Consider the following 25,277-nt stretch of genomic DNA (forward strand, 5'->3'; position numbering starts at 1 on the left):
CAGTGAGATAAACACGGTACATAAGAGGGGTCTGATGGGTGACAGAGCTGGCAAAAAGTGGCTCAGAGGGGAACAGGTGAAAAAGGTGGGATCTTTTCTCTGACTTCTCCCTTTGGGTGGCAGCAAACTATTCATCTGCCTTGCCATACTGCATGAAGCCATAACCTAAGGGTAGAACTGTGCCCTGTCATGAAGAAGTGTCTTTTCTTAGTAACCTGTTTATTGGAAGTTAAAACCAAGGTTGTCTTTACCAGCTTCTCTTCACAACAGGCTACACCTAGCCTGGCCTGTTTAGTACTAGCATTTCTAAAAATCAGATAATCTAGTGGGAAAAACATAGGATAAATTTCTTCATGAAAGTCCTAAAAATCCCCATGAATTTGAATGAGAACTCCTTAAGTAGTCAGTTTACAATCTTAATACTTTCATGTGAACTCGAGTGTCATGCTAAAATGTCTGGGAACTAAACCTTTACAGGTAAGAAATGCTTCACTCAGGGGCTGCTGCAAAGAAAGCAAGATCTGTCAAAATTAATCACAAGTAGAAAGTAAGAACAGCTTGCTTTTATTTCTATTCTGTTGCCTCTCACCCAGCATAACTTCCATTTGGATAGTGAAAAATTATTACCTTGACTGCCTGGTGTGGAGGAACACTTTAAAACAAGCATCCCGCATGAGTGCAAGCTTCCTATACTGAGACAAACACACTCTTTTACTATCCGCTACCCAAATAAAAACCTAACCTGGCCAGAAGCTATTATGTATTCTGGCTTTGGAAGGACTGCACATCCCAGGGGCAAGGCTGGACTTTGCAGAGCTCAGCCCTCGGGTACCAGCGCTTCCAAAGGGCACTGCCCTGCCACACACCTCCTCTTATTCCACCTCTTTCCAGGGCTTTCAGAGTGCCCAGGCTGTGAATCAAATCCACACGGGCTTATTGAGAAACCACACTGGCCATCTGCTTTGAGCAAACAATAACTGTAAAGCAAATTAAAAAAAAAAACAAACAAACAAACAAAAAAAAAAACCAAAAAACTCTGCCTATGTTATTTTACCATTAGGAATGAGAAATAAAACAAATCCTACACGACGGATGCCACCTCTGCCACTTGCTGCCTTAGCGGCAAGCACTCCTGCCCTGCAGTGGAGAGGGCTGTATTAACAATACAGATGTAAAGCAGGAAGAACGCTGGGAGTTAGAGCACAGAATTAAGTCATGAGGCGGGCGGAGAGCGGCAGTCCCCGCCTCACGCTGCGGCTGCCCTTGGAGGGGTAGGGTGGGTGTCTCTTGCTCTTCGCCGGCAGGGGCAGCGGGTCGGACCTTCCCCTCGGTGCGCTCCCCCGAGGCCAGGTTCAGAGGGTCGGATCCCCCCTCTGCGCGCTCGCCCCAGGTCACCCCCGGGCTGTGTCACTGCCGCCACACCGGGCCGCTGTGAGGGGAGCCGAGCCCCGCCCGCCATGGCGCCCCCGCCCGCCCCTTCCGCCCGCAGCCCCGCCTCGGCCCGGGACCCGCGGTAGGTGCTGGGCGGCCGCGGGGCGGGGGGAGCCGGGCGGTTCCCGCAGTGGGGCCTCGGGGCTGTGCATTTGTATCACTCTCCTCTTCTGTGTTTTTAATTTCGTGACAGCCGGAGCCCTGGAGGCGGCTCCGGCCCGCGCCCCGTTTCCTGATTGATCGTGCTTTAAGCTGGGCTTTCCCCTCGACTACGTGTGATTTTAAAGCAATAAATTCAGTAATACACACGTGTTATGGCCAAACCCGCCCAGATATCCCCCATCTGAACTTTAGCTGATCCAGATCTCTGAGTTCAGTGAGAATTAAGTGCCTGTGACACGGCAGTCAGCGGTCAGTATTTCAGCATGTGGGGGAGGCCGCCGTGTAAGCATGGCTTCATGGTTACTAAACGATTAAATTAGCAGGATATGGGCCATATAAATTCCCTTGCAGTTTCCGGTTGCTTTCTTCGTACATAAATTGCACAAAGTGTATGAATAAAATAAAGATGCCGTGCACGGTTAGGGTTGCAGTGGGATATCTGCAGGAGCTGAGCATCTGCATTGACCTCTGAGGAAGGTTTGAAAGCATAAATGCTAAAATGTATTGTGAGCAGTTTTCTTTTTATTTTCCTGACTATTGACTATTATGAGAAAAAATGTGGCATTTCCTGCTTACTTTTGTGTTTGATGTGCACAACCACATTTGATCATGCAAGGGAGCAGTTTTCATTAGGCAGTGCAAGAAAGGAGAGTTTTCAGTGTGGTCCGTCCTTCCCCACATGGGTGTGGATGTAAGCTGAACAGGGATTTTTTTTCCTTGAAGCATTTCTAATCTTAAAACTATGTTAGCCAGCTCCAGTGGGAGGGCATTCTCTGACAGGAGAAACCTGTGAAGTCCCTTCCTCAGCTTCACATGAGGGTCAAGTGATAGGCTCCCCACAGTCATCCCCTTGGAAGTGCTTCCCCTGCACTGTAAATGACATGACCTTTCCAATCAGATCTAGATACCAGATTTGCTGAAAGGTCATAAACTTCAAAATGGTCGTTTGATATTAAGTATTACCATTTTCTGGTTTTTAGTTCTACTATCAAAGAGATTTTCTCCTGAAATTTGGTTTCATCCAAGGTCTTGGCTCTTTAGCAAGTTTTTCTTAAATAATATTGTCAAAAAACTCACCACCTCTGTCTTCAGCAGAATGTGAGAACACCACTAGTTATTACACTAAGAAATACATATTAAATTACTGCATGATTACATACATCATTGTTTTTATTAAGCACTCAGTGTGTGTTTAGTGCAGCATAAATATTAAACAAGATTATTCTCCCCTTGGTGGGTTTACAGTCTGAAAGATCTTCATAGGAAGGAGTAGTAACAACATATCATTAAAACACCACCTTTAAATTAATCTCTTTTTGTTTCCCTGTGGTTAACACTCATTTGCTGTTGATCATGACTGGTGTATCCTGGCATGTCCTGTGGTGCTGTTTGGTGATGTTACAGACCCCAGTTGTCCACTCTGCCCTCTGTGAGAAGTTCTCGTTCAGCCCATGTGGAAGGAGAGCATGTGTCCCTGCTTCAGCTGCTGCCACACAGAGCCCAGCAGCATGGCTGAGAGCCACCTTTGATGGCACTGCACGCTCAGACTTTGGTTGTTGTATCAAAGCTCAATTCCCTTCTGCCACCTCGGCTTCCTGTGAGGACAGCTGGAAACATTCATGTCTTTAACAGCTGCAGCAAGATTCTGTGAAGCTGGTATGTGAAAGCCCTGAGAGAAGAGACTCTGCACATGGAAAGAGTGATGCCCAGTTTTCACTGATTTCTGCTGGATTTAGGTGCCTAATTCACTTCTATACCTTCCCAGTAGCATCGTTTTAAGCAGGGAATTTTGTACCCAATAGAATTTTTTTTTAAGAGGAAATTGGAGCTTTCCTGGGCAGAGCATGTAATAGAGCTTGGACCATAAAAAGAACTGATGCTTCCCAAGGGAAGCATGACTCTTGAACTGAATGAGTTGGCAGGTTTGAAAGTTTTTATTTGCTTATTTAAAGAGTTGTAACACAGTCGTAGGCCCTGAAACAATTTATCTTCCAGTTTCTGCACTAGATTGAACATAGTGTTTGTCAGAGAAATTATTTCAGAGTCAAATTTTTAAAAGTAGCTGCTTGAAAGCATGCTATTTTCCGAAAATACCTTTTTGCTGAGTAAGCTAGAACCACTGCCTGGAAGTTTAAATCTGAAAGAAAAGAAAAAAACGTATAGAAAACACATACTGTTTCTTGTTGGTTTTTGATTGGTTTTTGTTGTTGTTTGGAGTTTTTTTTTTTTTGGTTTTTTTGTTTGGTTGGTTTTTTGGGGTTTTTTTTTGGTTTTTTGGTTTGTTTTGTTTTTGGGTTTTTTTTTTTTCCTTTTTTTTTTTCTTTTTTTTTTTTTTTTACTGAGCTTGACTATCCATGAGAACAAACTCCTAAAGGAAAATTCTGTCTCCTGAAATTTTTCAAATTAAAATGTGATCCTGTTTGGAAAGTTGTTGTCAAACCCAGCTTATTGAATTTAGTATTCAGGTTACTGATTAAATTTTTTGCAGCTGTACTGTAGAGGAGGTTGGCACAGACTGATCTAATTATTGGCTCTTTCTGACCTCAGTACCTGTAGACTGTATAGGGGAAGGCAGGACTGGGATTGTGGTAGCAAGAACTAGACAAGTGTGTTGGGTAAATACAGGGTGTGTATTGATTGCTGGGGGAGGAGGAAGTGTGGTGGCTTTAGTGTTGTCTTTATTGTGGTAAATTGATTTACTGGAGGAAAGGGAGAATTTAATTCTTCATATCAATCATCCTGTGTTGCAAGGCTCAAAAATTGTTGTGTGTCTCTTCCTCTGTAAAGGTGTTTTGTGTTTTGTTAATGTAAAAAATGGTTTCTTTGGTTATTGTGCTCTGCTTCTTCTCATGTTTTCTGCTTTGGTTGTTTGGGGTTTTTCAGTGCTAGAGAGATGACAAATCTATCTGTGCACACTTTAATTCTGGTTTTGTGTTACAGACAGGTTAGGATTTGACTATGGCAGTGCGGTTCCTGTGGAAGGCATCAGTGTGGTTCAAGAAGCACAAGATCGCTGTGTTGGCCGTTTCTTGCATGGGACTGCTTGGCACTAACCTTTCCTCTCATGTGTTTCCTGAGCAGACATTCAGACTGCTGCACCAGTGCTGGTCCGAGGGGCAGCCAGCTGAGCTCTCAGAGCAGCTCTGTGCTGTGTTTCAGGATGTCCTTCAAGATGCTGCTGTGAAGTCCACTGGCTCCTACAGAGCCTTTGCAGCTTCTAGCTTCCACCCTCTGAGCGCTGGAATTCCCTGGCTGCCCGAAGGCTGTTTGGTGGGCATCCCACCTAACTTTGATAGCACAGCTGAGGATAAAAAAGGAATAGTCAACCACGTTGTTGTAATAAATGGCAAGGAGGTAGACTGGGAGAGCAGTGAAGGTGTGGCTTTGAAGGAAGCTCTCACATTTTCCCTTAAAGCTCAGAAGTTTGCCATTGCCAGAGAAGTTGTGTACTTGCAGAGTGGCAGCCCTTTAGCAAGTGCAGTTGTGGCTCCCACTTGCTTGGCTGGGACTGTTGTCTGTGGGAGTGCTCTAAAGCTGCTGCTGGGGTTATCCCGTGGCCCTGTGATCCTCCGGGGCCTCTGTAACCTTGTCACTGCCATGGGAGGACTGCTCTGCTACTATGTCTCTTCTGATGCCATCACCCATCACCTGGACTGCAGGGCCGACTCCAAGGCAGCCCGGCTGTCCAAGGACTATGCCAGCGGTGGCCTTGAGTTTTATGATAAAATCTTGTCCCGCAACAGGATTTTTCGTGGTCTGATGGGCAAAGAAGGGATGAAAATGTATGCCCCAAGTGGTAACCTTTTCCCAAGGCACTGGTTCAGATTAAAGTATACCCCATACACTTACCGGAGAACTTTGATTCTTAATGTTTTAAGAGAGCTCCAGGCATCTGATGGGAGTGCATGAATGTTAAACTTGTGAATTATGTATTTTGGAATACTGCTGTGCTGCTTTTTTCTTTTTTTCCTTCTGTATCTTCATTAGAATTTCGGGGTTTATTTTTGCATATAGTTCAGAAAGAGTTATTGCACATTTCTTGAATAAAGAATTCTCTCTTAAAATATTAAAGACTTGCTTCCAAAGTGCTCAGTTCTGTGTGCATCTCAAATCACAAGACTGCTGAGAAGGGAAACTTTTCAAACACTGATCTGGAAGTTCTGCTGTGCTGCTTTGCCTTCCTGCCCTTTCAGTCTGGCAAATTGCAAGGTGCAAGTCCAGCAGAGGTTTTGGAATCATTATAATTTAAACTCGGGTGTTTGCTCTTTCTCCTGTGGAACAACATAGATATTTTAAAAAATGGGCAGTCTGTATCATGTGGTTGCATAAATATCAAGACACAGAGTGTTTCTGTTCTGTGTAAGTTCTTGTGCTGTGTATATTCTTATGTTGCAGTCACCATTCTTCAGTAGGAGATGTTAGTTATGCTGCAGTTCCTACCAGTACAAACAGTTTATTACCAGCACCTGCATCAATTTGCTTAAATCTAGTTCTGCTCTGTCTAGTACATGGTGACTGTTCCCCAGGAGTGGTAGTATGTAACAGGACAGCCCTGGGTTGTTTTCTTACAAGTGGGATAAGCATGTTGAGAAAAGGTTTTTCAGCTTGCTTTGGTATAGTTTTTTTGTTTCATTTAAAAATGTGTGTCACCTATTGGTGGCATGAGACATGAGTCTGGCATTTGGTGCACAAACTGGTGAGGTCTTGGATGCAGAGTTGCCAAAGGAGATGACTCTCCTGTATCCAAAGGAGATTATTCTCCTGGCTCAACAAGATTTTGTCTGGCAGGCCAAGCTTTGCTCAGGATTACTAATCTCCTGGAGAAGTGTTTAGTGCATGGGCAGTAAGCTTTCCACTATAGCCTCACCTTGATTTTCAAGGTGATAGTTTTCAACTTTGTGGTTCCTTCTTTCCTATGTTTCTGTTGCTGTTCCAGTAGCAATCCCTGGTGACGTCAGCATAGTTCTCATCTCCGTCTCTGTTGTCATTCTCACCAGCAGCTTCTGTTATTTTGTGTTTTCTCAGTCAGAGATGTGCTGAGTGTCCTTTCTTCCCTGGCTTTGTCCTTTCTTCATCTGCTTCAATAGGATCTGTCACACCTGTGTTTGCTCAAAGCATTACTGAGTTCTGTTTCCCTTTTGAATCACATGGTGACATAAAATTGATATTCTGGCTGCTGAAGCACTGCTGTTGCTTTCCATCGCTGAAGCCATGTCTGTGAGCTGTCTGTTTTTGCTGAAGTAATCTGTGCCATGAGCTTCTGAAACATCACCTATTGCTTGCACTTGTCCTCAGCAGGTCATGAGATGTCTCTCTGGTGTTTTTCTGACTGTAAGGCATAAAGCTATTGTTTTTGTGTCCTTTGTGAAAGAGTGATAAAGTTTCCTAGTCTGTGGAATAAGAAGAGACTTTACTTTTAGGCAGGGTCTTTAAAAGCTTTGAGCTAATTTTTTTTTACTTGTCTTCCAGATAAATCCAATATAAGGCATCAGAGAAGTTTGTTGGTAGAGTGACATAGTGACTCAAGACTGGAATATAATTCCTGATTTATATAGTCTGTGAGTTTATTTCATCCTCCTGTTACTCCTTCAGACAAATCTAAACTCTGTGAAATATTCTCAGAGAGAACTTGGCCCATTTAGTTCATGTGGTTGAAGGAGCTGCTGCTACATAAAGAGTGCAGAGAGGAAATCAAGGCCTTCTTGGAGATTTACAAGTAACAGTTTAAACAAAATTAAATTCAAGTAATCTACTTGTCTTTTATCACTCCTTACTGTTGCTTTTCATCATGATGCCTGCAGCTAGTGTGGTTATTTGACATTGTTGGGGTGTAAAGCCCCAGTGATGCTAATGGGTTTTGCAGCTGTGCACTTCACTTGACTCTTGCAGTGGCTCCATGTGTCTCTAAATGTTGTGTCCCATTTACCCTTCTCTGAACTGGCTGTGGCACATTGGTGTTGGTAAGGAAGGGCTGGCTAGCATCAAGATGCTTGACCCTTCTTTCCAAAGATTCTTGCCAAGGGCTTACACACTTCCCTCTCTGTGCAGTTGAGCACAGTGTCATAGTGTCAATACAGGGAAAACAGGAACTGCAATCACAACTGCTTTGTGAGATTTCCCTGAGCTTTGGGAATGTGCAGGTTGTCCTGGAAAAGATTTTTGTGTGTGTGTGTTGCCAGGTAATTGCTGTTTGCAAGATCACCCATGCTATTTGGCAAGTAAGAATGGCACAACTCAAATACATGGCCATGACAGTACTCATGAAAAGTCTATTATTATACTGCAGATGTTTTCCTGTAGGTAGAACTATCATTGAAATCAAACATGAACTCCACATACCAGGAATAAAAATGGTCTGGTTTTGACAGTTCACTGGAAGCAAGCATCCTAGAATTAAAGGTGGAAATGTTCCATAAGAATGGTCTGATGTAGAAAAGCAATTCATTTAATGGCTCAGAAAAGGCCAAACAAATCAGTTTTCAGTAAATCATGTCAGTGAATTGCCTCCACCAGCTCTGAAGCTGAAAATCTGAGGAATTTGAAGAACTTGTTTTAGTATTAACTGGCTTGTCTTTTGCTGCTCAGACAAGGCACACTTTGTACAAATTTTTATGTAGAAAAGCAACAAAAATGTTAAGCTAAAAGGAATTGCTAAGAGATGTAGATAAAAGAAGTCTAAGTCTAGAAACTGTAAAAGCAGGGATGTCAGTGGAATAATGAGCTCTCATAAAAATGGATACTATCTACAGATATGAACCTCTCTGTCTGGTAGAGTGATTAAAGGATGAAGAAGTATAAGTAGCAAATGACAAAAATGAGTTGCTAGTTTAAATTTAGATAAAATCTAGTTTAAAGAGGGATTTGCTTGACTGGTTTACTTGTGTTATTATCCTGAATGTTCTGTGTAACTGAAAAGAAAATGATCCTTGTAACTTCTTTTTTATATAAATGCAATCCTTGCTGCTTCATAAAGCTTTAGTGGGTGATGCTGCAAGAGATGAGGGTCACCAAGGTGCTTTGCTCAGAATTCCCTCTGAAGTGTAAGATATGTACTCCAGGACCTGACTTGCATATTTCTTTATCCTAAAAATTGCAGTTTCTTGTTGTGGAGGTATCTTCAGCTTGTTTAATGGTTAAAAAACATAAAGTTGTCTGAAAAGAGCAGTATTGAGAGCTAGACAGTTTTCTTGAAGACAAACAAGCTGTGGAAGTCATCTGATTACAGCAATTCCTGAATCAGCTGCTATGGGTATCTGGAGCTTCAGAGAGAGGGAAATCTCCACCCAGGTGGCACTGAGTAAAGGATGTGGACTTGCCCAGAGGGCTTCAGTTGAAGGGTAGTGGTCCTTTAGAAAACAGCCTTTTTTTTTTATTACAGTAGAGCACTGCTATCTCCCCATTTCACATAAAGTGGTTTCCATAATTTGACAGATAAGATGGTGAGAGAGCTGTCTGCAGAGCTGTGGAGCTTCTTGCCCTGCAGGGAAAGCTGCTGGTGTTGGGAGAGGTGATGCTGGGAAGAGCCTACTACTGTTTTGCCCTTGGCTGTAGCAGTTGTGAAACAACCACAGTGACAGAGTGTGGCTTGCATGGGTGGGGTGTGAATTTGAATGTATGAATCAAATCATCATGACTGAAACACAAATGGCTTTCACCAGAGGAGCAAATGCAGAGGATGCATCAAGGAGTGAGTAACTGCTATGTGCAGTATGTGGACCCTGTCCTGCAACTATTATCTGCTCCTGTTCCCTAAAAGCTCCATATAGCAAGTGTGATTACATTCATATAAAAATCAGTACCTTGCAGACAATCTGCTGTCCATGCATCCAGTTCCTCCTTGATTTCACTCATCTCAGCTGGGAGTCTACATTATTGAAAGGCAGAACGCCTTTCTAGCAGAACAATGCTGATGTAGGAAGACATACTTAAGATCTTGGAATAAAGAGGACACCTTCAGGAAGAGAGAAATTTGGTTGTTGTCAAAACCAGACTTAAGAATAGAAAAACTTATTATTCTCTGGGAATTGGTATGTTAGACAAATTAAACTGAAGGCACTGAAAAATGGCTTATGGATGTTTTGCTGGGCATCTTTTTCACTGACAATATATTGGTTTGTTAAGTTGAAGTGAGTATATTTGGGCTGCTCAAATTGCCAAATCCATAAAGTGGAGAAAATTAAAAAAATTTGGCCAGAAATCCATCTGGTTTTCCCATCTGGAAAAATACAAGCCAAACTCTTAAGTTTCGTAGCCAGAAATGAACATTGAAATATCTCTGCAGTTGGAAGTATTTACTCTTCTCAGTAAGACCAAGTTTGCCAAAATCTATCCAGGTCTTCAATTTTGAGAGAAAGGGTGTTCTTAAAAACTCACTTTTGTGTCCAAAAATGCACTTTGATAAACACAGCCAACCCAGTGTACATTTTTTTGATTCCTACCTTAGTTTTTCTGTAGGAAAAACATACTGCAGGAAGAATTTGTGGTGCTCTCTGCTTGTTTTGAAAATATATTTGTCCCCCAAATCATCCTTACTGGAGAACTTTCTCCTGTTTAATTTTTTTTTTCCTCCCATGGTTGAACTTCCATCATCTGGAATGTTGATCCCTTTTCCAGTCCTGACCTGGTTTCTCAGAATCACTTTCTGCTTTGGTTTGCAGGAGCATTACCCTGTTAATGTAGTCAAGGTGTTAACAGCTTCTTTCCATATAAATGAGTAACAGATGAAGCTGAAGCTGTGTCCTCCTTTGTGTATAATAAAATTACTTCTGTAGAAGTCTTGCAAAAGCAGGCCTCGTTAGGGTGACTAAGAGAATTTAGAAAACACAAGACATTGTGAGCCTGATCCCAGGTTCACAGTTCCAGCAGTTCTTGCAGAGTGAACATGAAGAAAGGAAATGCAGTATCCAAACAACTTTTATGCAGTAACTGTTTAGTGGTTTAGTGCAGACCTGCTGACCTCTGGAAGCTTTGTTTCTATCATAAGCTGGAAGTTTTCCAGTGGGAATGTTGTTGTTTCTTCATTCTCTGTTTCATTTCCCCTTGCTCTGTTACTCTAATTGCCTCTTCTGCCTGCTGACTCATCTTACAAGCTGCTTTAGCTTGCTCAAGCAAGATTTGTGAACTTTTAAGTGCTCACTTGCTGCTTGCACTTTCATTTGCACCTCCTACCTTTTCCTACAGTACTCACCTGCCAAAGACCACAGCAGCTTCCATTCTCCTGTGTTGTACTACATTTAGTCTAAATGTTTTTTCAGAGAAAAATACTTTTGACTACATGAAAAATAGGCATTGTAGTTAAAACATTTCCTATTTTGCCATAAGAAAATAATTTGATGTTACTTTTGAAATTTCCACTTAGCATTACTCTTTAAAAGATGTATTTCTTATTCGCTGTCTATGGCACCCAGTTCCCTTTTTTTAATTTGCCTCTGTCAGTTTTAAGCTGTTATTCCCTTGAAGCCCTTAGAAACTTTGTTTCCTGTTCCTGAAAACTGCAGGGTATTTCATATACTGCTGGCTAGGTGAGGTATTGTGAGTTGAGAAGTTATAACTTATGTAGTGCTGTTAGCTGCTTGTACTTAGCTCAGGCACATCCATGTGCTGGTCTTGAATTGTGGGTTCTTAAATTACACCACTGTAGCTATTAAGAGATACAACTTATGAGGAAGTAAAGATAAAACTATAACCTGCATTAGTATTTTAAAGCTACATTGATTCTTAAATTAATTACTGCACAATGAAATACTTGATCAGTTTCTCAGGGAAGATCTAAAATTAAGATCAAGCCATGTTGTAAATAACAAGCCTGTTTGGTTTTTTTTTTAAATATTTTTTCCCCATTTTTTTATTCTTCATTTTCTGACTAGACTGGAGGCAGCTATATAAATATTTCAGACAACAGAGCAGGGTAAGAATTACTCTGTAGAAAGTTTTCCTTGTAAGATCTTTTCTCATTTGGGATGAGTTTCACTGCCTCAGTGACCATGTTTTAAAAGCATGTTATATAATTCTCTGTAGATACCCATAGACAGATGTATTTATGGTTTTTGGAAACTTCATGTAATTTAGGCATAAATCTTGAAGTGTGTTTTATAGTTCCTCATTAATAATAGTTGAGAATTATGCTCATCTAAGGCAGCACACATAAATTCTTAATGTTCAGACATTCATTATATGCCTGTGATGGTTAGAAGTTGCCATAGGAAAATAAAAGCCAGTGATCCCAAAGATTATTATTTTTATATATTCTTTTAAGTAATTTGGAAAATTGTGTTCATCCCCTAACAGTTATTTCCCTTTGATTTCCACATTCTTCATCTTAACCTAAAGATATCATACTGAATATTGAAAAAGTCAAGTCAGCAACCAGACAAACTTTTTATTGAAGTTTTCATTAAGCATGGTAGCACCTTATAAAAGGAAATGCTGAATCCATCATTTTATGGAAGTTATAAATTCAGTAGTTTTTTTGCAATTGCAATTTAGAGATGCTAATCATGTTTGCCTATATCTCATATGAAGACAGCTGTGGCACAGTTGCAGGTGGCTGGATGAAAACTTGGCATGTGTATGATGGCTTTACACCTGTGAAGCAGGTGAAAAGGCAAAAGCTTTTGCTTGCTTTTTTGGCCAGAACATAATTTATGTATTGCAAATTGAAGTCATGCTTTAGCAATTACAAACTGAACTCTAAAAACATTTCTTTCAATTTTTTTTTTTTACTTTCCAATAGCAGAACTGGATATATAGAGGCATGGGGCATGGAAATGATCTGAGAGCTGAATGAGAAGAGTAATTGGGATTTTCTACATATTAGGAATTTCTTTCAGTTAGTATTAAAGGAAAAAAATCTCTGCTGAGACCTCACAATAGATGAATCAAAAAGGTATATTTTCTTCTAGAGTCACATGGTGAGTAGATCTTTTCCCTGCTTATGCAGAAAAAAATGCAGTAGCCAAGCAGGATGCCATTTTCTAAACAAGCAGTTCAGCTGGCACACACCTTTATTATTTCCTTGATCCGGATTAACAATTTGCTTGCACTGGAGAAATGTTATGTGGAAATACTAAAAGGAAGTTTACCTGTTGCACAGATTTCCCAAATTTTACTATAGCTGTCTCTGAAGTTTGTTTTATTCTGAGGCTGGAAGAAGATTTAATGCAGCTTTGAACTCTGCAAAAATGTGTGTATGCATGTTCTGGGATCAGATATGTCCAAATTTTTCTCCTTTTACTGAACATTGTCATCTTGGACTTTGCAATATGTTGTCTGGTGTGAAATAATTGTTCCTTAGTGGGTTTTTATGGGTGTTGGGTGCATGTTTGCTTTAGCCTAAACTATGAAAGCTTCTGGAAAAGAACAGACCTGCTATGCACTAGTCTTATTTCATGGTGTTGCTCTGGTTTTAATCCTAAAGATTTTCTACTGAATTTTGCTTTGAATAGTACACAGAGAGCCAATATTGATGGCCAAATCCAGCAGAGGTGCTTGCCTCAAACCAGCAGGAGGCATGGCAGATGTTGGGATACAAACTGGAAGCCATGGAAGGTGCATGACCCAGCACAAGCTCTGCTCACCCGGCAGGCTCTGCATGTGCCAACCAGGGAAGGAATGTTCCTGCTCAGCCCCTGAGTCACTGCTGCTGGATCTGGGGAGGGGATCAGACTGCTCTGTGCTCAGAGCCACCCAAAGCTTCACCCATTACCACAGGGATCTGGGATGTCCTTTTATCACATGGCTGCAGGAGGGGACATTGTGCCCCCTGTGTTGCGCCATGTGGTAGCGTGCATGTTGAGAATATAGATCTGTGCTAAATCGTCTCTTCAGGCTTATGATTTGTAGATTTAAACCATAATCTCCTGGAGATTATATGAAAGAGGGAGTTGCAGGCACGAATGGAGGAAGGGGATCCCAGTGTCATGGTGCAGGAGGAAATTTAGGAATTGTGGCTTTGGAAGAGGAAGAGACAGAGGGAATATTATGGTGGGTTAAACAGAATGGGGACTGGGATACTTGTGTCATGCAATCCAAGGAATATTTTCATCATATTCATTGTAGCTAATGTGGAAAGTGTTTAACTCCTTGGGAAATAAGGGACTGAAACCAAGTAATCCCACAAGGTGGCTGACCTCACCACAAAGCACTAATCGGGTTTTCCTTGGACAGATTATTTTCAGCAGTGTGGAACAGTGTCCCCTCTGCCTCCTTCTCAAGTCTTATTTTACCTTGGGTTGTCTTTTTATGTTGGCTTTCTAGAAAAGAAGAAAAAAGAAAAAAGAATCAAACCAACATTTTCATTGCTACTAAATAGGTTATGGAGAGCAAAAAGACTGCTAAATTTTTTCATTATGATCAAAAAAGCTCCTTTCTATAGACTCTGGCACAGAAATATTATCACCTCGTGTCTTTTACAATTTTCCTTCTTTACAGTACTTTCTAATACCTTGTAATTTCCCTTGGATTAGTTTCTATCCAGGCTATCAAAGAGCACACAATATAAATTTCTTAATGCATGAACAGGTTCCATGAAAAGCAATGTGTAAAATACAGATAATGTTGTAGCTGTTTTATTTTCTTGGTGTTTAATGTGTGCATCTATCACGCCATCATAAACTCATTGCACATTTTGTAACTCAGCTGTTAAAGGTTTTCCACCCTGCAGCTCATGGATGGGTTCATGGCCTGTCAGCTATGAAACAGTGATTCCCTAGCTTAAAAATTACTGCTCAATGTCCCTATAAATAATTTAAGGAAAATCACAAATTCAGAAGTTTTCCCCTGCCCTGTTTCTGATGAGAATATTGTGGACCAAAGAGCAGTGGTGTGCCAGGCAGAGAACATCCAGGGGAAGCCTCTGTGTGTCAGATGTGAATTTTGTGTCCCTCTTGGCAGGCAGGCAGTCTCACGTGCACTGGCAGCAAAGCAGTGATGAGCATATGTGCTTGAGTCACTCCTGCCCAGTGGGGATAACACTTGACATTCTCTCTGAAAGAGAACTTTTTTTCAGGAATTCAGCAAAGCACAAAGACTTTGAGGACACGACTGCATTTCCTGGAATTAACAGGCTGAATGCAGTTGCAGGCTGAGATTCTTTGGTTCACCTAATGTTACATCTGCCATGTGTAGTCCTGGGATTTTAAGTGCCAAGGCCACGCCGATAGGAAAACTAGTATCTAGCTCGAGGGCTTGATTAATGAGAGTCAAACCAAGGGGAAGAGAGACTGGCCCAAGGTTGCTGTCATCTATTAATAAGACAAAAATGAAGTGTCTGCACTGTGGCAACTCTGAATTATTTATTTACCACAGATGGACAGGATGCCATTTGAGTCAAGAGGGTTTGACCAGACAGTGGCTTTGCTTAAAGCCTGGTGTAAGGCATATGCAGCAGGTGTCTTGTCTTGCCAACTGAGCCATTTTCTTTTTCCCATGGAGCCCTGGCCCTTGAGCAGCCCAGATGTTGGTCCCTCAGAAGGAACTGAATGACCCTTCAAGACTTTTATTTGTGCCAAGTTTCCCTCAAAAAAGTTAGGGTAATTCCAAGGTGCCTATGATGTTCTGTCCCTAAAAATTTCTGTTTGGCCAATAATAAAAAAAAAAAAAATTATCAGCCCAGCATTGCTTTTACTCTGTGGTATCTGTTGACCAAGTAAATGGTACTATAGGCTTGATGTGTAGATTATTTTCAGGCAGCTCTCAGTTTGTGCCTACCAAGACAGCAGGGGAGCAGGTGCCACATCCTGGCCATGGCTCCTACCTGGATTTTCAGAGTGCTGTGTCTGCCAGCCCAGCATGGGCTGGGGAGAGTGGCAGGCACAGTTCCAGTCCCCCTGAGCTCAAAGCAGAATGGGCTTCGTGCACCATCAGCCTCAAGATCCTGTATTTGGTTTGTTTGGTGACTGGCTTTAACAAAAATTATTATTGTAGGGAAAAGCATTTCATCCAGTTAAGTATTCACCATCACCAACTTTCCAAGTATGTCATGTAATTTCACTCCTCTGTGAGGATGAGGATATCTTCTATTTGTCTGATGTCTGTCCAGCTTATTTAATCTTTCTTGTATAACAGAGGACCACTAACATGATATAGTTTTCTAGACAGACAGAATCCACTTTCTTTGTGCAAACACGTTCTTTGGAGTCCACAAGAAATAGAATGGTTGCACTGGAAAAGAGGGAAAAGAGTTGCTAGCTAGAGAGCTCAGAGACAGAAGGATTTTGCTGCAGAACAGTAGGAGAGCTTGAGACTGTTTAAAACTATAATCTTTTAATGTGCTAAATCTCAGTTCCCTGAACTCACAGTCTTTTTATATTATGGTAAGCTTGTCATAACTTGCAGATGTAGGCTGGTAAATAATCTTATATTTAGCAAATAGGAAAAGAAAATTAAACTTTCCCTGTAGAATTTTTTCTACTTAAACTTATTGGAAAAATGCAAGATGACATGAACTGTGAAGTACCGAGACAGCAAATTTAGATCAGCTTTTTCCTGGGCATGAATATTCAAGGACACTGAAGCCTTTCTGCTTCAATTCTGAAAAAGATGCAGACAAAGTAAATACTAGGTTTGTACTGATTTCTTTTCTTTGCACATCAGGTACCAAGGCTTTTGCCAGTTTTTATTTTGGCCTGCCTAATTACGAGGTTTGCTTGCCAAGGCTGTAGAGAAACATCATTTGTTGGCAAGATGGACTAGATGACATAATGCTCATGGTTGTTCCTTGCTGCAGCTTCTTTACTTCTGCTAAACATTGCAGCACTGTTGTTTGGAGGTTTTGTTATTGCCCTCTGAAGTTAAAGCTACTTGCTTATAATAAAATAAAGCACAATGTATTTGAAAGGTATGAGCATTTATCAAAGCTCTATTCACAGGGTTTGGGTGTCTGTGGGTCACATTTTCAAAGGTGCCTAAAAACATAAAAAACATGTAGAGAAACATGAAGTGACTGAGAGGCTAAGTGATAGCTTGCTCTTTGAACCCAATCGCCTGGTAATGAATGTTTCTCTACTGAGCAAAAGGATTCGGAAGAACAAATTTCCACCTATTTTACCACGTGAGAAAAATCTATTAATCTCTCTCCCCTCTCCAGGAGTGCTATAAATGCACCAAACCATGAAGTTAAGTGTTTTTATACGTTGTATTGATAAATTGTCCATATTACTGTTCTTCTTTTAAAAGCAGGAACTATATAAGGCACTTCTTCAGGAAATTGGCTCTCTCCCCATTAAACTAATCTTTTGCCCCAGAACATGGAGTATTCCACACATTCATAATTGCTAAAACATGCTCTCACCATTAAGTTGTTAATGAAGGTACCTAAGTAAGAGATACCATTACAGTCATTACCTACTGACAAGATATAAAATTATTCTGACGCCTCATCTTTTAGGCTGAATTCTGTTCTCATTTGGTGTTTCATTATCAAGATAGGAATTAAAATAATGCAGACAGGATTTAGCAAATTTGTTTCTGATCTTGAAGCCATATGGTCCTGTTTCATGATGGTAACTGCTGCGACCTTCATCTGTAAGCAGAAGAGTGGCAGTAAATAAAGATGTTAAATAATTCCTATTATTATTGTTCTAAAAAACATGACATAGGTGAATGGAAAATTGCCTAAACTAGAACTGGATAATCACCATTTACTTTGGCTGTCCCTGGACCACAGGATCCTATCCTAATCCCCTCTGTCTCTCCATCACTTGGGATTTAGATCTGGCCAGAACGTGTGCTGCTATTATCTTTTCCTTCTTGACACACCAGCGTTTTGTTTTAAAAGTAGCTATGACTTACATCTTTCTATGTTCAAAAATTACAGAGTCATAAATATCTGACTGATCTGTCTGATGAGAGATCACAACAGACTTTTAGGTAGCTGGCAGAGTAGACAGAGACTCTGTTCTGTGAATTTGCTTTCTGTTTTTTTATTTATTTTGAGGACAACATGTAGTAATGTGCATTATATTTAAGTAATGTGTGCATGTGTTTGATATGTTTATTTTCTTTTGCTTCAGCTGCAGTGATCAGCAAATGCAAGTGCAAAGCTGAGTAGAGGTAAATTGTAATGCTAGTAAATGGTTTGCCAGAGCCTCATTACTGGGAGGAAGCAGTAATGCCAGCTTGCAGCTAGAAGCATTTTTAAAGTAGCATTTCATTCTGGCAGGAGGGAGTGTGATCTGCTGCAGGAGAGTAACATCTGTGCACACGCTGTAGGTGCAGCTGCACCAGCATTTCAGTTGTGCTCAGGAGCATGATTTTGAAATGTCTCTCCTAACTGTGCTCAGTGGGACTCCCCATCACCTTGGCTGGTTTTCCAGTGTCACCCAGAGCCCCTGTGTTCCTGCACACCCCACAGGAGGCCAACAGCCTGAGCTGTAAAAGCCTCACCCAGAGGGCTGCAGCACAGGCACCACGTTATTTCACACGGTGCATTTGAAAAAAGCCAGCTCCCTGTTGGTGGCATTACCATAGCAGCAGCAATGACAGTAATAATGGTAGTAATGATGGTGTCTCACAATAAGAAGGGCCATCCTGTAATGTGTGTGTGACCTTTCTAAGAGGGAGGGAGCCCTGATCCTTATGGACACAAGACAGCCTGTGCCTCCAGGAGCTGGGAATCACTGGCCACATTTTACCTCGTGGCATGCACATCTTCTATAATTTATGAGAAGAAATACTGTCCCTGAAACCTAGGAAGTATAGGCTGTCCAGAGAGTTTTGCACCACAAATGCCAAGGCTGTCCTGTTTTGGCCACTGATGACAAAGGTGAATTTTGATCATGGTGATGGTGTGTTTATATTTGAAAATTAAAGGAAAGGAGACAAAAGTAGCACCTGCATGCCTGGGGTTAAGTCTTGGAGAATATTTGCATGGCTGGAGAATTATTTAGTTTTGTATTTACAGTTCTAAATGCAAGAGAAGCATTTGACCAGAAATTGAGGACTAATTGCCAGCAAATATAAACTGGTCAATCTCAAACAAATAGACAAGAAAATATGAGATTGAGTGTGTTCAGGCATTAAAGGAAGAAAAGGGCAGAAAGACTAAAACCAACATAAAGAATGACAGTGAATGGAATAAAGGTATATAACTGATACATATGCATTGACTTCATAGTTTGAACTTTTGAGTCACTTTTCCTTGGTTTCCTGTGTTTCTTTTATCTCCATGTTGATGCCAGAAATATTGTGATAGCACAGAGATCCACTGTGTGCAAGAGTTTGCATGTATGCAGCTGAGATTACAAGTACTTTGGGGCTAACACCAAGCCTGTTTATTAGCCTAGAGAGAAACAAGCTCCATGAATACCATTTATTCATTTGTAATGAATAAATAACACAAAGGAAATTGATTTGGAAATAACTATTCAAAGGAAGAAAGAGCTAATATTTCAGTGCAACATTTGCATGAAGAATTATTTGCAAGGTGTTATTCAAACATACATCAAGGTACTGAATAAGGAAAATATTTATCCATAATAAGTATTTGATAAAAATATTGCCCAGCTTTGCAATGAATAATTCAGTCTGCATTAGTAAGATGTGCATGACTCTGCACGTTATTCATATCTTTATAAATGCTATGGTAAATTGCTACAGGTTAATAGGTACTTACATCTTTTTCTGTGTAGAATGCTATCAGGTCCAATTTCTCAAAGGAGTTGAGCCACCCAGAAGTTTAAATATGATAATGAGTTGCAGATACAAAATCTGTTTGTAAATCAGGCCATGGCAATGTTAGTCATAGAGAGTCTGTTTGGGACCTGCGTGGAGGAACAATGCAGCAGCCCAAACCAGGGATATGTGCTGTAGGGCCCTGTGTGTGTTCTTTTCACCCTAAACATCCTTTTCTTACCAACACAAAAGGCATGCTTAAAATGGATACAATTTAGTGTTTAAAAGCTGATTAGAATCTGAACAGATTGCTGATGGGAAATACCAAAGGATGGATAAGACTGGTTATTGGACACTGTGATGGAAGATGAAACCCTTGTGAAAAACAAGACAATAATCTAGAAAGCTCACTCAAAAAGATCTCCCCACCAAGTTTCTTCTTCTCTTTCATTATAATTGATATTTAGGAGTCAAGCAATGTAAATAGCTGTGAATCTGGCATCCTGTTGTTATGCCCTGGACAGGCAGTGAACAAACCCATGTTTCAAGCCACAGAGATGTATATGAGATATGTGTAAGAAAAAAAAAAAAAGAAAAATATATTGTGGAACAGTAATAACATTTCCTTTAGATTTATATTTTTAAAAGCTTGTCATTCTAAAGCAAACTGCGATTGCTTGATTCCAAAAACTGTGTGCTTTTTGAGAGGATTTAAAGTTAAGCTGGTTCAATTATTCACCCTTTGACTTCAAAGAGCTCTCTAGATTGTATCAGCCCATATGTCTGGTTAAAAGTTTGCATCTGCTGTAAAGCAGTTTTGATAACACAGTAGTCATACTGCCATAATGAAGATATATTAATAATAGAACATTAGGAAAGCATTGTATCTATTTATATCTCTCTGCTTATCTTTATGCAGATCCCAACAGACCATTATTTCTGTACATTGAACTATCCAGTGACCTTAGAGTGGGGATGTACACATTGTGCTAGTGAAACATGAGTTTTTTTATCAGGAAGCCAGGCCTTGAAGTTCACTGAAAGAAAGCAGAGAAATACAGTGCAGGCCACCAAAAGCACAGGAACATGATGTCAGCAGGGCCTTGAAGGCACAGGACATTACCAGAAGCCTAAAGTACACATCACAATTAGTAAATTACTTTTCTCAAGAGAAATGAAATCTTGAGAGCTGGCTGAAACCAGTTTTAGGGACTAACTGGGACATGTGTTGAGTTGTGTAACAGCCTATTGCAGCTGGCTGGCAGCACAGGTGGAGGCTCCTGTAGATGGAACAAAAGATTGCAATGAAACCAACTAGTCACACAGGAATCTTATTTCAGAACTGGGTATGCAAATTGATCACTCTGATATCCTCTATGGGTGCATATGTAAAAGTATTTCATCATTGTATTTGCTCTTGTGATGTATTGCTTTTGTTTGGTTTGAGCCTTTGGTTTAAATTGGATGCAGAAAGCGAAACACTTGGTTTTTTTGGAAAACAAACATCTAACTGCTGTATTGCTTGAAACACCTTTGCTTTATACAAAGTTTGCAGACCTTCATCATCCCCAATGATGCCATTCCATATGTCCAATGCTAGCATAATTGGCATTGTAAATCACTGGAAAAGACTGCAAGAAGCAGATATGTTTAGACATAAAATATGGGTTTACAGCCTATATGGTCTTTGTAGGAACAAAATTCTTGTGACTGATTTTTAAGCTAAAGAAAATTCATGTGCCTTTTCTACCTGCTTTTACTTTGTGCTGACATAAGCTGATACAGCAAATAAATAAATAATGTCTGCACAAAGCTGTACTAGAATCATGTAGGTTTTACAGCATGGTCACACCTGAACAGCTTGATGATGTTGAGTATGTAAATTAAAGATGTTCTTGCTGCATAAAAAGATGCTGCATGTTGTAAGTGACAAAGCTGAAACACTGACTTACAAATTAGCCATGCCATCCGGTGAGCTTGTTAAGCAGCATCCCCTCAGGAGACAGCAGTAAATGTGAATGATCAGTCATGAATCCACCTAGTGGATATCCTGTAAGGATTCATTTGGAGCCCACATTTTTTATCTGCAGACAGTTCTGAAAAACAGTATCTGTGAAATGATTCTTTAGTGCAGACATTTGGTACAGGGCTGGTGTTACAACTCCAGGACCACCTTTTTCTCAAAGTAATAATAAAGGATTTGACTAGGAAATAAGGTGAGCAGGATTCTGATCCACCAGAAGTTGACAGTGCATGTCAGCCGTGGGTACCGACAGCCAGCCTCCCTTGGGATCACATGGGACTCTGCGTTAAGGCAAACACAGAAGCCAGCAGAAGTGGAAAAGAAACACAGGGATATTTTTGCTTTCTTCCCTAGTACAGGCAGATAAAGAACAATATTTGTCTGCACACATGAGATCACTTAAACTTTTGTAATACCCTATCAAATTTGTATTCTTCCTACCGCCCCCACTGGCAATGACATGCCACCAAATGAGTTCTCTAAGTCACCCCTTGTGACACTGCCTCTGTTGGTCTGACTCCACGGAGTCACCTGTGTGGTCCTGCTTGCAGTACCAGCAGCTTGGTGGAGGAGCTCAGCAGGGCCGTGGGAGAGGCTGCCCAGCCCTGCTGGTTCTCATGTCTGGCTGTGATGGGCTCTCTCCAGCCTGTTCTCTTGCCATGAACCACCTCTCACAGGGGAGACCTGCAGCAGCCCTTGAACTTGCTGCTCCACCAGCACTCAGCAGACTGAAATCCCTGCCTGAATGGCAGAGGTGCAAATCTGCTGCTGCCCTGCCACATCCACCCTTCTCTGTGGTCTGTGCCCCCCACATGCCTCCAGCTCTGCCAGGAGGAATTCTCATCCTTACAGCTGCTCCTCAGCCTGACCTCTCTGTTGGAAGGCTGCCAGCAAAATTAGAAATTAATTTCAGGTCTAGTGGTGGTTTTACGAGATGCTACTGCTTGTGTGCTGGGAACATGATTCAATTCCCAGAGTCACTGGGCACTGAACAGACTGTGCAGAGTAACAGTTTTCAATCAATACTGACCTGAGCTGGAGATGAACCCATCTGGAAAAGATGAAAGCTCTGCAAAGCTTCCATTTACTATTCCCTTTGACATGCTGATTCCCTACCACTGGCCGATCCCTTCCTTCCCAGGATCATTATGAAGCAAACTCTATTTCATTTAGGTCATGACCTTATGTCTGATTTTTCAGAGAATTATGACCTACTTTGAGGCTGGGCTTCATGCTTGTTTTCAACTCTTCAGATGGAGTAAATAGTAAGTAAGTTAATTACCTGAGGACACGCATTTATTTTTATTACTTTTAGTAATTTATTTTTCATATTTCTAATAGCTTCTCGGTATAACCAGTGCAATGTAAAAATATTTAGGGCCCTTCTTTGTAAATCTGTGGCTTTTACTCCTAACCTTGACTTTTACTCCTCACTGCAGAGTATTACATGAAATTCTGCCAAAATGAAACCTCTGGCCTGAAACACTGTAGAGTCCATAGCTTAGAATAAATAATGCTTCATCTTGCCACTGGCTAAACTGATCTAAGCTTAACCATGTGTACAGGAAGAAAAGAAAAACAAAAAAGGAGATTCCCCCTCACCATGCTCTTAATCCACCTTTCTCTATACTAATCTGAAGATGAGCTTGTGAATGGTCAATAAGGAGGCCAGGGCCCAGTTTGCTGAGCATGTGGCCTAGATCCTCAGCTGATGTATATAATTTATATTTTGAACCTCATCACACCAGGAGCAGATTATGTTCCTGAACAGTAAATATTGACTGCCATTAGGCCCTGTTGAACTTCAACAAACCATTCTTTTCTATTCTAGTTCTTTTGCAGATTAAGACCAGATAAGCAAATTACAGCATGTCAGAGCAGGACAGGCCAATATAGCAGGGTTTTGAAGCTGTGTTTTGATTTTTGCTGGAAAGGAAGTATATCACTTAACCAGGTCACATTGCAGTTTTCTCAAATTACATTTACCCCTTTCTTGAAACAATAGAGGTGCTGCTAATTGGGTTACAACACACAGCACATTTCTGAATAGTGTGGTACATAATAAGTCGACCTTTAGGAGTGGGGGGTAACCAAAGACCTGATAGAAACGCAGCCCTGAAGACCTTCACTTGGCTTTGTCCAAGCAGAGCCTCCAAGACAGGCTGGAACACATTTATCCAATAAACTTGTCACATGAGAAAGGCTCTGCAGCAGTGCTTGGTTGGGCCTGCCTGCACTGAGAGGTAAGAGGATCTCAGGTTGTTTACCAGAAGGTGTTGCACAACGCACAAGTTAAAACCAGGCTGGCAGGCTCTGTGGGAGCCACACTGCATAGCCCTTCCCCAGCTGCCTGGGTCAAGGGCTTGCATAACATCAAGAAAAGTCATGTGTATCTGTGATATTATTTGAAGAAGCTTCATAAAAAATATAATCTAGTGTAATTTTCCAACTCAGCATGCAATTTTGAATTTCTAAGATATAAAGAGAAAAAAGGAGTAGCTCATTGTATTGGCATATATTATTTGGTTAATTTCAGATTTTGTGGCACTCTCAGTAAACCATTTCACACATTTAGGTAATTTCTTGATACAATTGCATATGAATAATAATGCCAGTAAACACAAACTTGCTTTATGCCTCTTTCCTGCAGTGCCAAGTAAGAATCTCTGATGAAGTCAGAGCAGTTACTCCAATGTGAAATGCACGAGTCTCACCCTCACACCACACAGAGCAATGCTGTCACTATTTTGTTTTAAACACACTATTCTGTGCTAAGTCTTCAAATTTATGTTATTTGACTCAATAAATGTTTGATGGTCTCAGTGTAGCATCTAGTGGAGAAAGGGTAAATAACAGAAAAAATGCAAAGCAGAACTGTGCCATTAACCCTGGTGCACAGTGGGGATGAAAGTGTGTTCTGTTGGGGAGGGGCAATACTGGGAATATTCCCTCAGATCATTCAGTGGAACACTTTGGGGGTTTCTGCAAAGTGGCTGCAGTTAACTGGGTACAGTGCAAGGCTTCTAATCCAGGCAGAGCAGGATGGTATCACTGGCCTGAATTCATCTCAGGAGAGTCTCTGTGTCTGAGCTACACAATTGCTATGAAGGCAAATTGTCCTTTAGAAACTTCCCTACTTAGTTTAAATTTGCTTTTGCTGCAGCAATAATGTTTCTGTCCTGGCTCAGTGAGTTTTGTGTTTTTTGAGTTCATGCTAATACTGTCTCCAATTAAACTACAGAGCCAGAGCTGCTGTTCCCCAAATTTTGTCCTGACTTAGCCCTTGCACAACCCAAACAATATCAGTGTTGCTGCAGCAGCTGGTCACACTGGAAACACCACAGCCAGATCTGGCTCACAGGGGACTTGGCTCAGGACTGGTCCAGGACCCGTGGTGCAGCCAGACCTTGCAGGGCTCAGAGAAGTTGTGAATGCACAAGCAAAGCAGGAATTGTTCCCGCTGCCTTTGCATATTTAATCTGGGATTCAAGGGCTTAGCTTTCGAGACATACCAAATCTCAGCAGGTCCTGAAAAATGGGCTCCTCTGTGTAATTACTTAACAGCAGCAAAAAAAGCTTAGTGTAACATTTTTAATATAATTTTTTCTGAATGTCATTATTATATTCTGTTTATAAACAAATTAGAGCATATCCTTGGTAAAAGAGAAGAAATCTTAATTTTCAATAACTGCAGCCGTAACAGAGTAAAGAATAGAAGGCTTGTTTTATAATTATTTTCTTTAAACTTTATTGTGACTTTTTAAGTGCATAATGTCTTCAGTATTTCATGGGGAGGTGAACAAAGAAGCACAAATCCATACACCAGAGTCTGCCTCTAGGCACAGTTCATAGTGAAGAGTCCTCCACTGTTAGAGGGGGGGAGACAGCTATGAAATTAATGATGGCTTTGTAGAGCCAGTTCCTCATGATATGGCATGGAAATGTGCTGCCTTAGGCAGGAATACAAAGTAGAGGGTATGTCCCTCATTAAAAGTACCTCTAGAGAAAACTCTGATTAATCCAAAATTATCTAAGATACAATTTCTTTGCA

At 40.9% G+C, this 25,277-nt stretch overlaps 1 protein-coding gene across 8 annotated transcripts; it reads left to right on the forward strand.

Moving 5' to 3' along the window:
• Window positions 1–1,467: 1,467 nt before the first annotated feature.
• TMEM177 (transmembrane protein 177) lies at window positions 1,468–5,664 on the forward strand. 8 transcript variants are annotated; one of them, XM_058028105.1, is made up of 3 exons: window positions 1,478–1,513; window positions 2,998–3,329; window positions 4,534–5,664. In XM_058028105.1, the coding sequence occupies exon 3, from the start codon at window positions 4,552–4,554 to the stop codon at window positions 5,500–5,502; it is 951 nt and encodes a 316-aa protein (XP_057884088.1). In that variant the 5' UTR covers window positions 1,478–1,513; window positions 2,998–3,329; window positions 4,534–4,551; the 3' UTR covers window positions 5,503–5,664. The 8 variants fall into 8 exon arrangements, with proteins under 8 accessions (XP_057884092.1, XP_057884088.1, XP_057884089.1 ...); XM_058028106.1 differs by having other exon boundaries at window positions 1,494–1,513; window positions 3,226–3,329; XM_058028109.1 differs by lacking the exon at window positions 2,998–3,329 and having other exon boundaries at window positions 1,468–1,513.
• Window positions 5,665–25,277: the final 19,613 nt, after the last annotated feature.

The sequence above is a fragment of the Melospiza georgiana genome, chromosome 7 (genome assembly GCF_028018845.1).
Source record: "Melospiza georgiana isolate bMelGeo1 chromosome 7, bMelGeo1.pri, whole genome shotgun sequence".
Taxonomy (NCBI): Eukaryota; Metazoa; Chordata; class Aves; order Passeriformes; family Passerellidae; genus Melospiza; species Melospiza georgiana.

Bases quoted from the DNA above. Each gene is read 5' to 3' on its own strand.
- TMEM177 (XM_058028109.1), top strand. From the start codon at position 4,552: ATGGCAGTGCGGTTCCTGTGGAAGGCATCAGTGTGGTTCAAGAAGCAC.